Source organism: Grus americana, chromosome 3 (genome assembly GCF_028858705.1).
Source record: "Grus americana isolate bGruAme1 chromosome 3, bGruAme1.mat, whole genome shotgun sequence".
NCBI classification, from domain to species: domain Eukaryota; kingdom Metazoa; phylum Chordata; class Aves; order Gruiformes; family Gruidae; genus Grus; species Grus americana.
In genome coordinates, this window is record NC_072854.1 from 27,366,928 (window position 1) to 27,380,024 (window position 13,097).

The 13,097-nt window shown below is 35.9% G+C and overlaps 1 protein-coding gene across 1 annotated transcript in view; it reads right to left on the bottom strand.

The window, feature by feature from the left end:
* Positions 1–260: 260 nt before the first annotated feature.
* Positions 261–13,097, bottom strand: part of COL21A1 (collagen type XXI alpha 1 chain) — a 114,413-nt gene continuing 101,576 nt past the window's right edge. Inside the window, exons 23-30 of the mRNA XM_054822413.1 lie at positions 11,140–11,175; positions 10,404–10,448; positions 8,271–8,303; positions 4,567–4,713; positions 4,417–4,471; positions 3,951–4,151; positions 2,391–2,468; positions 261–1,638 (exon numbers count right to left, since the gene is read on the bottom strand). Coding sequence (XP_054678388.1) covers positions 1,451–1,638; positions 2,391–2,468; positions 3,951–4,151; positions 4,417–4,471; positions 4,567–4,713; positions 8,271–8,303; positions 10,404–10,448; positions 11,140–11,175 — 783 coding nt within the window. The 3' untranslated portion in view covers positions 261–1,450. The remainder of the gene's footprint in view (positions 1,639–2,390; positions 2,469–3,950; positions 4,152–4,416; positions 4,472–4,566; positions 4,714–8,270; positions 8,304–10,403; positions 10,449–11,139; positions 11,176–13,097) is intronic.

The window sequence follows — 13,097 nt, forward strand, 5'->3', positions numbered from 1 at the left end:
AGCCATTGGGCACAGTGCAGCTCTGTGGCAGCCCAGCAGAAAGGTGCTGCTCCTGGGGATGGTGCTTTCTCCAGAGGAAATGGAAGGACACGGGAGGGCAAAAGGCACAGCTGCAAGGTGGAACTATCCCTCCATGTATTACAGGCATCACTCTTTTCTGTGACACAGGACACAGGCAACTCTTGCAATCGCTCATCAAACTACCACCAGTTCTTTACAAAATTTTATTTTACCTTGAATGTCAAGCATATTACCAATCTCTGATAGCAGGACAACAGAAAAACAACACATTAGAAAAAAGCCACTTAAAAAGCGTTGGTTAAGTTCAATGCAAGACTGCCTTAATTTAAGAAACAGATTTTAAATTCTCCTGGGAACTGTGCCTTTGCTCTTTATGTAAAAGCAAGCAATACACCTCATTAGCAAAGCATACAATGAAAATTACACATAGCTTGCTTAAAATGAAAAAAGAAATGGCATAACAAACATTGCAGCTAGTCAGCCAGCAGTTAGACCTTTCTCCTTGTAAACCTGCTTCTTCAATTTGGCAACTGCAGTCCTTGGGGAGAAACAGCAAAGGGTATATAACTTAATTACGCAGAACCATTCCATTGGGGTTGTGCAAACATTTTTTAATTTTTATTTCTGCCAAATTGTAGCTATAAGCCAGCTCTACCAGTTTTTTGTTCTTTTTCATTTTTTAATGCTATTTTCATATAAACTGAATCACCCACAAGGAACCTTTTGACCTTTCATAGCTGAAAGTACCATCTTCAATAAAACCTTGGCCCTTCTTGAACCAGTAGTTTTACCCTTGCATTTCACCTTGGTTTTAAGCAAAGAGTTGCATGGCAAAATAGGTGATATTACTTCCATAATAAGTCCAGATATTTCTCTTAATTTATAAAAATCTGATATATGCCTTTGCTCACAGAACACTTGGAGCTATGACATATGAAATGTACACAAGCCAATGAGATTCACACACATATGAAGTCAAATCCAGACACATTCTTTCAAAATCAAATACTGTATATGTCGGCTGCATGTGAAAAATTTCACAGTAATTTATACCTGACAAATACCATTTAAGGCCTAATCCCACTCCCAGTGGCGTCTCCAGCAATTTTGCAAAGGACTTCAGTGGTAACAGGAGTATGACAGGACACTTAAATACTAAACACCAAATATTATGGTTAATTTTATTCCTATTAAAACTGATGATGTCTTTAAAAACACTTGAGATTCAATTGATGCAAGGTATTAAAAAAGTATTGGAGTTTCTTGTCTAAAGGAACTTATAACCTTTGGGATCATTATTTGTAACATTTATAATGTCAGAGGTACTTTTGTTCCTGCTTATGGGATTATTGCTGGTCACCTTCCTGAGACTTGAAAGACCATAAAAGACAAGCACCATACCTATTCCTCTAAATTATTGTATAACAAATTAATAATTTGGTCCCTTTCTAAATGGATCTCTCCCCACAATTACACTAAAACATAGTGATGGGTCACAAATTCCAGGGGGTCCAACCGGTCCTGGCATTCCCGGACTGCCACGATCTCCATCTTTACCGGGCTGCCCACGCTCTCCAGGACGTCCTTCCTTACTCATACCCGGGGGACCTTCAGGACCTTAATGAGACACATGCAATATACAAATACATTACAGAGGATCTATATTAAAATGAAAACAAGAGCCAGTACGGACCTACAAACCCCCTGCTCTTTGGTGAAGTATGCAGATAAAGAAAACTTCATTTTCTGAAAAAGGCAGTTCTTGTCACAAAATTCATATATGTTTTATATAACCAACATGATACCTTATGAAGATTTTTTTTAAAAGCACATGAAAAACACTTTAAAAAATAGCTTTTCAAAGGAAATATAAAAATCTACTTTAGTATACTGTTATACTTTATATTATAATGTGGAACCACCATGGCATGAATCAGAGTCCTCTGATTTCTACTTGTTTCTCTGGCTTTGGATCAGGCCCTAATATCTCTTCTAAATGCTCCGCTTTGCATTTTGCATGAATACACTGCTGTTAAGAAGAACATTTTCCTTCACTAAGCAATGCCTACAAGTCACGTGATTATATCAGGGCTCAGTTTTCAGATAATGGCTGACTTTAAGAGCCATCTATCGAGAAACAGCAAATGTCAGGTACCAATCTCTACAAGACCTGTCTTGTATTAAATAATGTGCTATATGACAATTTAAAGGGCATGCAAGAGACAGGCATTAGCCATAAAACATATATGGTAATTAAGATGTGTAAATAACTAAGTTTTTCAAAATTATATCAACATTTTTTCTAAACGACATTTTTTGGGGGAAATTATTAGCATGTACCAAAACTGCACAGCTGAACCATCCCTCACCTGGAGGCCCTGGAGGGCCTTGGATGCCAGGAACCCCAATTCCTTGATTGCCTTTTGCACCATTTTTCCCTGGAAGTCCTGTGAATTAGCAAACACATGTATATCTTTGGCCACTGAGAATATATTCATCCAATGAATTAGGAAGTCAGCATCTGATAATACTTACTGAATGAAAAATGTAATAGTTCAAAAGCAGATAATGGGATGTAAAATAAGCATTTCCTTTTAACCTGCATAGTGTGACTGGGTTGTTAATTATCCTCATTTCTACTGAATTAAGAACTGATGTAGCATCTGTTAAGCAGACAGCTAGCATAAGTTGAGGTAATAGATGATGGGCAATTAAGAAATTTGCTGTCATTGCCTTTCCATTGACAAAGTTTTTGAGAAATTGTATGAAAGAAGTGTAAGGTATTCACCACAGTCCCTGTGGAATGCAGAACATATGGACAATCTTTCACAATGTATGACATAATTAAATCTCCACCAAAGAAATACTGAGAAGGGCAAAATATGTGCTCTCTTACACTAGTACAAGCCAATAAATTAAATTTCTTCATAGAAACAGGTATCTAATTTTCTAGCTCTTATGGAATAGACAGAACTGTGTCAGCTCCAGAGGAAAACTGCACATTCTCCTATTGGAGATGAAATTATAAAAGCATTACAGACAAATCATCATTACACTCAAAATGAGTTTGACGTTCTAGGTCACAGTTAGTAAGCCACAAAGAAAGTTAATATGTACTAACCATTTGCCTGCCTACCCTTGGCACGTTACTAGTTAGCTGTATTTCATACAGCTTTCCTGATTATTTGGTGCTATAGGAAACACAGTTGCTGCTGGCACCAGTTATCAAATTACAGACTTCACTCAGTTTCTCGGTCCAGTTCCAGACTATATATGCATAGTCTGCAAACGCACCACAGAAATCAGTTGGAATGCTTGGACGGGTGAGTTATCTGAAAGCGTAAAGCTTAGCTTGCCTGAAAAGAAACCAGAATGTTTAAGAAAAACATAAAGAAACGTGTAAAAATCCTTATGAGATAAAAAGAAAAAAAGGAGAAAGCCCCAGGAAATCAGAGGGAGTATAAAGGTGTTGCATGCCAAAAAAAATCAGCCTACAGGATAGCAGACAGTAAATAGCCAGTGAATACCATTTCTTTAAAATAGGAGAAACAAAGAAGTTTGGAAGAAAATAAACCAGAAAACATGGAAATGCATTGAAATCCACGTCTAAGCATATTTGATCTAAAAAAAATCTAAATGCTGTTAAAAACATTTACATGAGACTAAGAACTCTCTAAAAAGATCAAATCAAAGTTTCACAATAGTAAAACTGAACACTACCTATCTTGTTGCGTTCTTGTATTTTCTCTTCTTCTGACATGTGCTCTTTGTAAGCAGTGAAACTTTTACATTGCACCGTGTCCTCAACTACACTTCGTGATGCAAACCCAGCTATTCCCTTACTCCACCCTGCACTAATCCCCTTCAAAACTGGATGCAGAAAACAAAGTCATCAAGTTCATTAGCACCATGATGCATGCACACAGTACCTCTTGTCCCACGAGCCCCAGGACGACCCGGGATGCCTGTCAGCCCTGGAATGCCATCATTTCCCGGTAAACCAGGAAACCCTCTTGGGCCTTCAGGGCCTCTTGGACCTGGTGGTCCTGGAAGTCCGGGGGAAGCGCTTTGGGACTGACAGTGGTTACAGTTTTGTAGCCTTCCACTCTGGAGGATGGCAGGCAACTGGGCTAGGAGAATTCAAACAAAAGATTGCTTAGAGTGTTGTAACAATAAAATATAAAAATATTGCCCCTTAGCCACTAAAACAGTTCCCTCTCTTCAGAGAATATGATACCTTTAGGAAACAAGATGGTAAAGTATGGAACCTATAGGAAAACAAGTGATAAAGCAGCAATATCAATCTCACTATCTAGAAAGCTTCTTTATAATTATCAGGAAACTGCTTTAGCACGTTAAAAAAGGAAAGAACAGTAAAGAGGCTTTCAAACTTACTTCTCAGTACATCTGAACACACCTGTCGAATAAATTCTTCTGAAAATTCTCGTGCCTGAATTGAACGGAGAATGGTTAAAAAAACAGAGCATGCATTTGTTTGGGGTTTTTAAGGTATACAAAATTATGACTTTGAGGTCCTATACATACAGGTTTTCCGTCTGATCCAGGTGTTCCTGGAGGTCCTCTGTCTCCTGGCTGACCTCTGAGACCAGGAGGTCCAACCAAACCCTGGATACCGGATTCTCCTTTTTGCCCATTGATGCCTCGAATGCCTGGATCTCCTTTCTCACCTTTCTGGAATGAAAACCGACGAAAAGCCAATCATATCTTCCCAGACCATTTGGAAGCTAGGTAGCACCAAGCAAAGATATTCTGAGAAAATCTTTATTGATGATCTTCATAAAATGAATATAATTGTCACTGAAAATTAACTTGATACTGATGAAATCTATTTCACTAAAATGTACTGAAGTTTTCAGATTCTTTAGTAACTTTCAGATACAATTATTTACCAAATATGACTAAAAATAAATTACCATTATATTTTTTTAAGGACCCATTTTACATATTAATATAAAACAAAATAGTCTTCCTTATTAACATATGGAAAGAAAGGCTTTATTTACTTTTTCATGAGAATTAGAGAATTTGTTACAGTACATTAAAATCCTTAGAAGGCTGGAAAAATTAGAAATAAAATTCTGGCATCACTGAAGTTCTTGGCAAACTTACTATAATAATCAAGACTTTTACCCTATGTCTGTAGCGTAGAAGACAAAGGAAAAAATAGTTTGATTTCAGTTAGGGGGTTTTGGGGTTTTTTTTTTCTGACTTCATTTATTCTCCATGTGATTGATAACAACCATAGTTCATTTGCTTCACTGGAAAAGGTTAAAATAATGCTGGAAAATATTTTTATATATCTTCATCAAAGCAATGGTTCTTCTATGTATGGAATTACCTACTGCAATAGTTCATGTGGAACTCTTTCCCTATGCTGGAGCCAACAAAACATCAGTACAATGTAATTTGGTGCATGCCCAAGATTAAAGTCAGTATACTATGTTTTCTCCCTGATGAGTTTTTTTCCTACCATTTTTGCACAGCTTCTACATAATGTTATCAGTTGCTTCAAAATTTTCTTTCGCCCTTTCCAACTGTTTTAGATGGAATTATGGAAACAAGGCAGCAGGATTACTATGTATGACAAAACTGACTGGAGCAAATAATGCAAGTTAGGCATACAGTCTTCATAGACTTACACTGAATTTTAAAATATGGTATTTACATTACTTTGTATCATTCTGTATAGTACTTATCAAAATTCTTTACATCAGAAAAATCCAAAGCTTTCTGGCTTGGTCTGAATGAGTAACAATGCCCTGAGTTCTCTACATGAATTATTACAGGATAGCGAGCTTCATAATCCAGTATCGGATTACTCAGTTGTATGGAGAGAGCTAGCCGCCAAAATAAGGCAGGTAGTTTTTCCTCTTAAAAAAAGCAGAGAAATGAGAAAAAATGTGACAGATGTCAGTCAAGTGCCTAAGAGTACTCCTGGAAAGATGGTCCAGCAGTAAGATGCCATGCATGAATTGAACAGCAGTCCATACCCTCTTCCCACTACAAAAGTTATACAGTAATTGAGCACTGACTTTTTCCAAGATTGTAATTGTATTTTATTTTCTTGATACTGTCAACTTGAGTGTTGTAGTCATAGAGAACTGACGCTCTTAGTTACACCATGTAGATTTGTACTTATTCGTGTCTAATACATAATTACAAATTTATTTATTTTTTCCATTTATCAGAGTCAGCAAGGCTCAGAGATAAACATATGGAGCGTATGTAGCTGCCTGTGGCTATACAAGGAGCTATATGTGCTGGGATCTGAAAATCATTCTGTTCTTGTAGCTAAAAGTTATTTGTTTTAATTTTAATTACTTTTACACCTATGGACCATTTTTACATAAAAGGCATCTGACTTGCAAGTTGATTTATTTAGAATAAATGTTAAAGGGTCTAGAAAGCATTAAGAACCAGTGAAATATTGGGAAAATGGCATCTATTGTAGAAAAACATTACAGGCAAGAAGCCAGTATAAAAACACCAGGATGAAACGTTGGAAGGATCAGCACAACTGCTTGCAGAACTTGCCAAAAAGCAAATGAAACTGCTGAGGGAACATTTTCTACAGTATATCTTGGTCTTGTAATGCTCAGCCACATCCCATGTGTGGCCTTGTTTGTTGACCTTTACTATTGGCAAAGAAAATTAAAAAAAGGAAAAGAAAACTTTTTACTTTTTATTGAGGAGTCAGAGTCTAACAAAAGACAACATATTTTATAAAAATAAACTATTTTTATAGGTCTGACAAATAAAGACAATGACATCATTGTGTCTTAGCACAGAGTAAGAATATTATTAAAAAGATTTTTCAGAATAAAGATGTTATTACCATGATTTACAATATTTAAAGAGGCTAGTTCAATGGTATACAAGGAATCTTTTACTAATTTTGGCAATGATTTAGCAAAACACCTATAAGCCATACTGTAATTTTAAGTATTTCATAGAACCACAGCAGCATATAGGGCAATTTATATGTTTAAATGCATAAAGTTATTTAATTATGAGAATTGAGATTCGAATGAATATGTCCAGTTATTGCTATGCAACAACGCTTTAATGAAAAAGGGTTGAACGAAGAAACCTCTAAATAAAATTGAAGAATTATATTAATGAGACAATGTGTACCCTGATTTCCCTAAATATTGGAATAAATAAAAAATAACTAACAAAGTTAATATTTTAAATACTAATTTTTAAACAACATGCAACACAAAGATTAAAAGGTTTGGTCATAAATATATCTACATTAGCCAAACACAAGAAAAAGAAAAGAAAAGATGGAACTTTAAAAAAAATCCTGGAGAACTACAAATGCAGTTTCTGACAGACCAAGAGCAGTCCAAGCAGGCTTCCCCTTATGCCCCTCAAGTTTCAGCCTGAGTTGAATTATTCCTGTATAAACTTAGTAGTAGAGAGAAAGAATTCTGCCCTGCATTTTCTGAGTCAGTCTCTCAAAGGCTATATTCCCTCTCATTAGCTTTGAAAGGCACATAAAGAAATCTCACTGGTGAAGGTTAAAACACACAAGACAAATAGTTCAGCTGTGGAAGTCTTTACCAGAGACTTTTATGGAAGCTGAAAGTATAGTACATCAGCACAGTTCAAAAGGAATAAGGCAAATTCAAAACTGACATTAAATGCAATGGTCCTGATCTCTAGCTTAAATGCCCCTAATTTGTTGCCTGCCAAAAAGAATGAAGGTATACAAGAAGATGGATCTTCTTTGTGTATGCTGGTCCTTATTTTTGTAGCCTGCCCTGCTATTATTTGCTGCTGCTGAACAATATGGGTCGTTTTGATCAAGTTATCCTGTATTCTTTTATGAATATATTTTTATTTTTCAATGAACTTTGAATCTCTACATCTTTTTTCTTTATTTGCTGTCTTCGACCAGCTCTTTCTCATTTATTTTGTTGTTTGTTTCTTTAATTCTCTTAAAGTATATACTTGGCTATACATATACACACACACACACACACACACTTGGCTTTAATTATTTTTTTTAATCATTCATTTAATGAAATATATATTTCACTATGTCTCTTTTTAACTAATACTTCTTCCCTTCTCTGATATTTCTCAATTCATTTCTGTTCTGTTGCTTATAGAGATGTGAATACGGAAATAAGACTGTAAACACACATTTTACAGATCACATAATTTGCAGAAACAAATGGAATAATTTTGTAGTACTATAGTTGTCATTACAAAATACTTACCTCTCCTCGTTCTCCACTCAATCCTTCTACTCCCTTTAGGAATTAATATTAAAAAAAAAAAAAGTTAAAAAAGCAAGGTGACCCAAATTACTTGGAATAAAAAAATAATATTTTTTGTCCTTTGTTTCCAATAATTAATCACAAATATCAATTTTTAAAGATTCTGTGATTGGTATTTGTACGAAAAAACCAAACTGCATATAAGGATGAAAAATTTGTATCATGGTGAATTAATGCTTTAGTAATACCTTTAATATTGTATGATAAAAGGATAAGTTGGGAATATATCATACATATAAAAAAATAGACATAATATAGACATATAGACAAAACCTTATTCACTCTACAAAAGAAATAAATTTTTTGTTCTAGCAAAAGGAAACCCCTGATTCTGCTGGTTTAATACTGTCTTACTAGACGAAAATCTAGTTCAGAGCCTTTGAAATACAAACACAGTCCGTAAGCCAGATTTTACATGTTGGCAAATGATTTTGCTGTCATTACTGCCAAATGGTTCAATGCTCTTATTGATCATTAAGTTCCATGGCAAGATGGCAGTTCAGCGCAGGCTTTTTCACTTTTCTGACATACTCTTATGGACAAGCAAATCTGTATTATATCTTTGAGAAGTCCTGGAGGCTTGAGAAACCTTGGAAGGACCTAGCGCTGTCTACCAGAAGTATCTGAATGACTGATGTTTTGGTTGCTGACCAAACTAGATAAGCATGGGAAACAATTTTAGACCGAGCCTGTATTATTTTTTCAGCTTTCTCAAAAAAAAAAAAAAAAAAAAAAAGCAAGCAACAGCAATTCAGTTGCATCATTCTATCTGGAAAAAAAAATGTTTTCTTTCGCTATCACTTTGGTTTACCTTATGATTAAAATATTAAATATATAAAAGAATTATCCATTATTTGCAAAAGGAAAAAACCAAAAAGTTTAATTTGTAAAATACTAGAGTAGGACATTACATTTCATTAATACCAATGACGGGCATTTTAGTTTAAACTATTTCTTTTCAAAAATGTCTGCTCAGCCTTACTACCAGACTCCTGACAACCTACATACCCCTGAGAGTGATAAAACTAGGCTAACATACAATCTAGATCTCCTGCCCATGCTCCAATGGAATCAACTCCTGGCTAGACAGGCAGCTGTATTGATGTCGTAATTCTGAAAAAAGCAACTGTGACTTCCTTCCAAGTCTAGTTTCAGATATGTACCTCTAACAAATACTTCTCTGTTTAGACACGACATAGATTATGCAGTTAACAAGTATTTATAAATACTAACAGTTATTTTCTGTGGTATAACAAGATAGCCAACTATGACACAATCAGGATACATTGGCCCACAGTTAAAGAGAAACAACTGGATCTCTCTGATTTGCAGCTGAAACAGGAAACATCTGTAATTTATGAGCACAGAAGATGTTAATAACGACTCCCAGTATAGTCTAGGAGGTAATGAATTACATGAAAGTGTAGCATGGTACATGCAAAATCTTAACATCTCAAGCATCACTCTTCCAACCTTTACACAAAAGCCACTTTGTGCTGTTATCTGCATTTTGTATTACTTCTAATTGTTTCATGAAAAATTTTCATAATTAAGGATTTAATAAAATAATCCAGAAGAATGTACTTCCGGATTGTTTCTCAAGATACAGTATTCCGGAATCACAGAAACATGTAGGTAGGAAGGGACCTCCATGGGTTCAACTTCCTTTTCAGAACAGATCCAGCTAGAGCAGGCTGCTCAACACCCTGTCCAGGCAGGTTTTGCCACAATCTCTGTGAGCAGCTTTCTCCAGTGTTTGACTACTCTCAAAGCAAAATGCTTTTCCCGTATATCAAGTTGGGATTTCCTGTGTTCCAGCTCGTGCCCATTTTCTCTCATCCTTCCACTGTGCACAGCCGAGAAAAGTGTGGCTCCATCTTCTCTATGTGTGTTGTATTTGCTATTTTAAAAATAGTAAGGTTGTTTAAGAGGTCATTTATATAACTATGTAATCATGCTATACATAAATATATTTCACCTGATGCAAAGAACTATCCATGTTGATGGAAGTAATCGTAAGAAACAAATATGAATCATGGCTCTCTTGAACTAGGTTCGCTATTTTAACAGTACCTGTAAGCCTGGATTTCCTTGTCTTCCTTTTTCTCCTTTCAGCCCCTTCAGAAAAGAAGCACATTTTCCTAAAATATACATTTATCTGGGAGACGTAATTAAACTACCAAAAATAACACAAAGAGGTAAAACCTAAAATCTCATCCTAAACCAGGCCCAATCAATCTGAAAAGTTACTCTTCAAGAGTTCAGAGTAGAAACCGTGCAGAAGGATTCAGTTTCTACTCTGAACACAGAGGAGCCAAGTTAGGATTTGAGCAGTGACATGGTATTCTTTTTCTTGTAGATATTTCCATGACATTTGGATAACAAGGAGGAAAATCCCACTTGTTACAACATAGTAGGTAGGCAGAGGCCAGGTGGCATTTATTTGACTGTGAGCACTTGCCACAGTGCCGGGGGCAGCCAGCGACGGAACCCATCCGGGGACAGTGCTGGGTCATGTCCCAGCCCCCTGAGGCAGCAGCACAACCCACACCCCTGAGCCCCCACCATTGCTAGGACCACACAGCTCTGGACCAAATGTCAATAGCCTGCTCAGCCCCCGAAATGCAGCTGGAAATTCATACTGGGCATACTGGGCAGTTTTCCTTGAAGAAGAGTTAGAGCTCACTGCTGCTGTTCTTCAAGCAAACCTTCTATGGATCTTAATCTCAAAAATAAAGCTCCTGAATTAACACCTAAGACTTGTATTAATAGTTGCCAGATGATATCATCAGAAACAAAGTTGATATACCTGGATACCACTTTCACCTTGGTTTCCTTTGTCCCCCTGTAAAATATTAGAAGAAAAGTCTCCATTATAACATGATTCATCTCGAAGACATGTAGTCTGTGTTTTCATTTAACACAGTAAATACAAAAGAAGCATCTAATAGCTTTTATTTCTACTGAATGAAAACAAATCACTTTATCCCCATGTACAAAAACACTGAGAAAAGCACAGAAAGTTATACTAAGAAGGGAATCTGTCAAAGAACAAACTATAAAAAAGTGAATACTCATATACCAAATTAAAATTAAAAAATACAACATAATGAGGTGGCAAATCCAGCAGGATTTTATCCACTCTGTATGGGAGTGGAGAGGATGTAGGCAGGGAGGGGGCTAGTATTTCTGATGGGTTAAATTTCATATGAATGCTAACCACTAAGCATGCTTGCCTTCACCCACAGAGAACAGAGTATAAATAATTTTTGTAAGATTTACTACAAACCCATTGAATGTTGAAGTCATACATGACACACCAAAGAAAAAAGTATTTTTTTGAATCAGAAAAAATATTTATGTTTAAATTTAATCAGAACTGTGTAAGGACTAACTGCGACTTCCACCCACTCCTTTTGACTTTCACGGAAATGTTTATATTAAATAAACATTAGTGGGGCGACTGGCAATCAGATGGTGCAAATGGTACTTAAAAGGCAGATATCTAGGTTTATGAAGTTGTTTGAACACCATCTTATTGACACTAGAAAGAAACAGGCAGCTCTTGAAAACCATTCATGCCAATTAACGAGGTATAAAATGTGTACTCCCAGAATGTGCCTATCTCTCTTCATAGACTGAAAAGGAAACTTAAAAGTTATGGGAGATGGCTCCTGCCCTAACTCTGACCTCTTAAATCAGTGTGACTCTGTTTAAATAGACATGAATCAAAATGTTGGGCCAAGAACATAGCAACTCATGAAACAAAAGACAGATCTGTGGGGGGGCGTGCAAAACTGCATTTAATAAAGAACAGAATCAGGATGGAGTTTTTCGGATCTGTTTTGCCAGTTTTCTTTTAAGTGCCAAACATGTGTGTGTTTGGTTGTCTTTTGAAAAAAGAGAATGTTTAGTTAAATGCTAAACAGTAGTAAAGAGGAGATTTTGTCATGGCAAATATTTTCCTGATCGAAAATCCCAGAATGTAAGAGGGTATTTATGCCAGCTGTATTTGGTTGTATTGTACTTGAATGTAAAATATTTGGTTTGGTTTCAAGTTTTAAATTAAGCTATAGCTGAAAGGGTTCACTTTTGCTGTCAGATGCCCAAACTGCACTTTTTTTCCTGAATAATTCAAGAGTTTGTCGTACTTATGACTTGTAAGTCCAGTTAACCAGCAATATATATTCTGACTTGCATCTTCATATAAAATTAATAATGACTTTTGCAAAAGCTTCTTCAGTTTAAAATTTAAAGAGGTTCCATAAATTTTAACAAAATGTCCCTTCTTAAAACCAGTATTACTGTCTTGGTACATGTACCTTACATGATCCTCAGATATTGAAACTGAATATATGATAATAAACTAATTAAACTATTGTTATGACACTGACTCAACTCAGGTCACTCTTTCATTGGGCTTCAGTACATTTTGAAAGACTTAAGCCAGGAAATCTTTGTCCTTATGTACTCTGGAAATCATTATTTTGAAACTGGTCAGAAGACTAATTTTTCTACATCTTGCCTTGGAAAATGGAACTCAGGTTCCATCATCTCATTTAGGTGAGATAACCTCATCTAAATTTGGATCATTCTCTAGCCTCCATTGACCAGAGACTTGCTTCAGTTGTCTAAACATAGAGATTTAAGATGCTTTAGGCAACTCAAGACATCCCCGTATGTGTCCACTGACATCTGAAATACTCCAGCATACCTAAGACATCCATCCATGGCTGGCATACATGACAGTGGACATACAGGAAACCC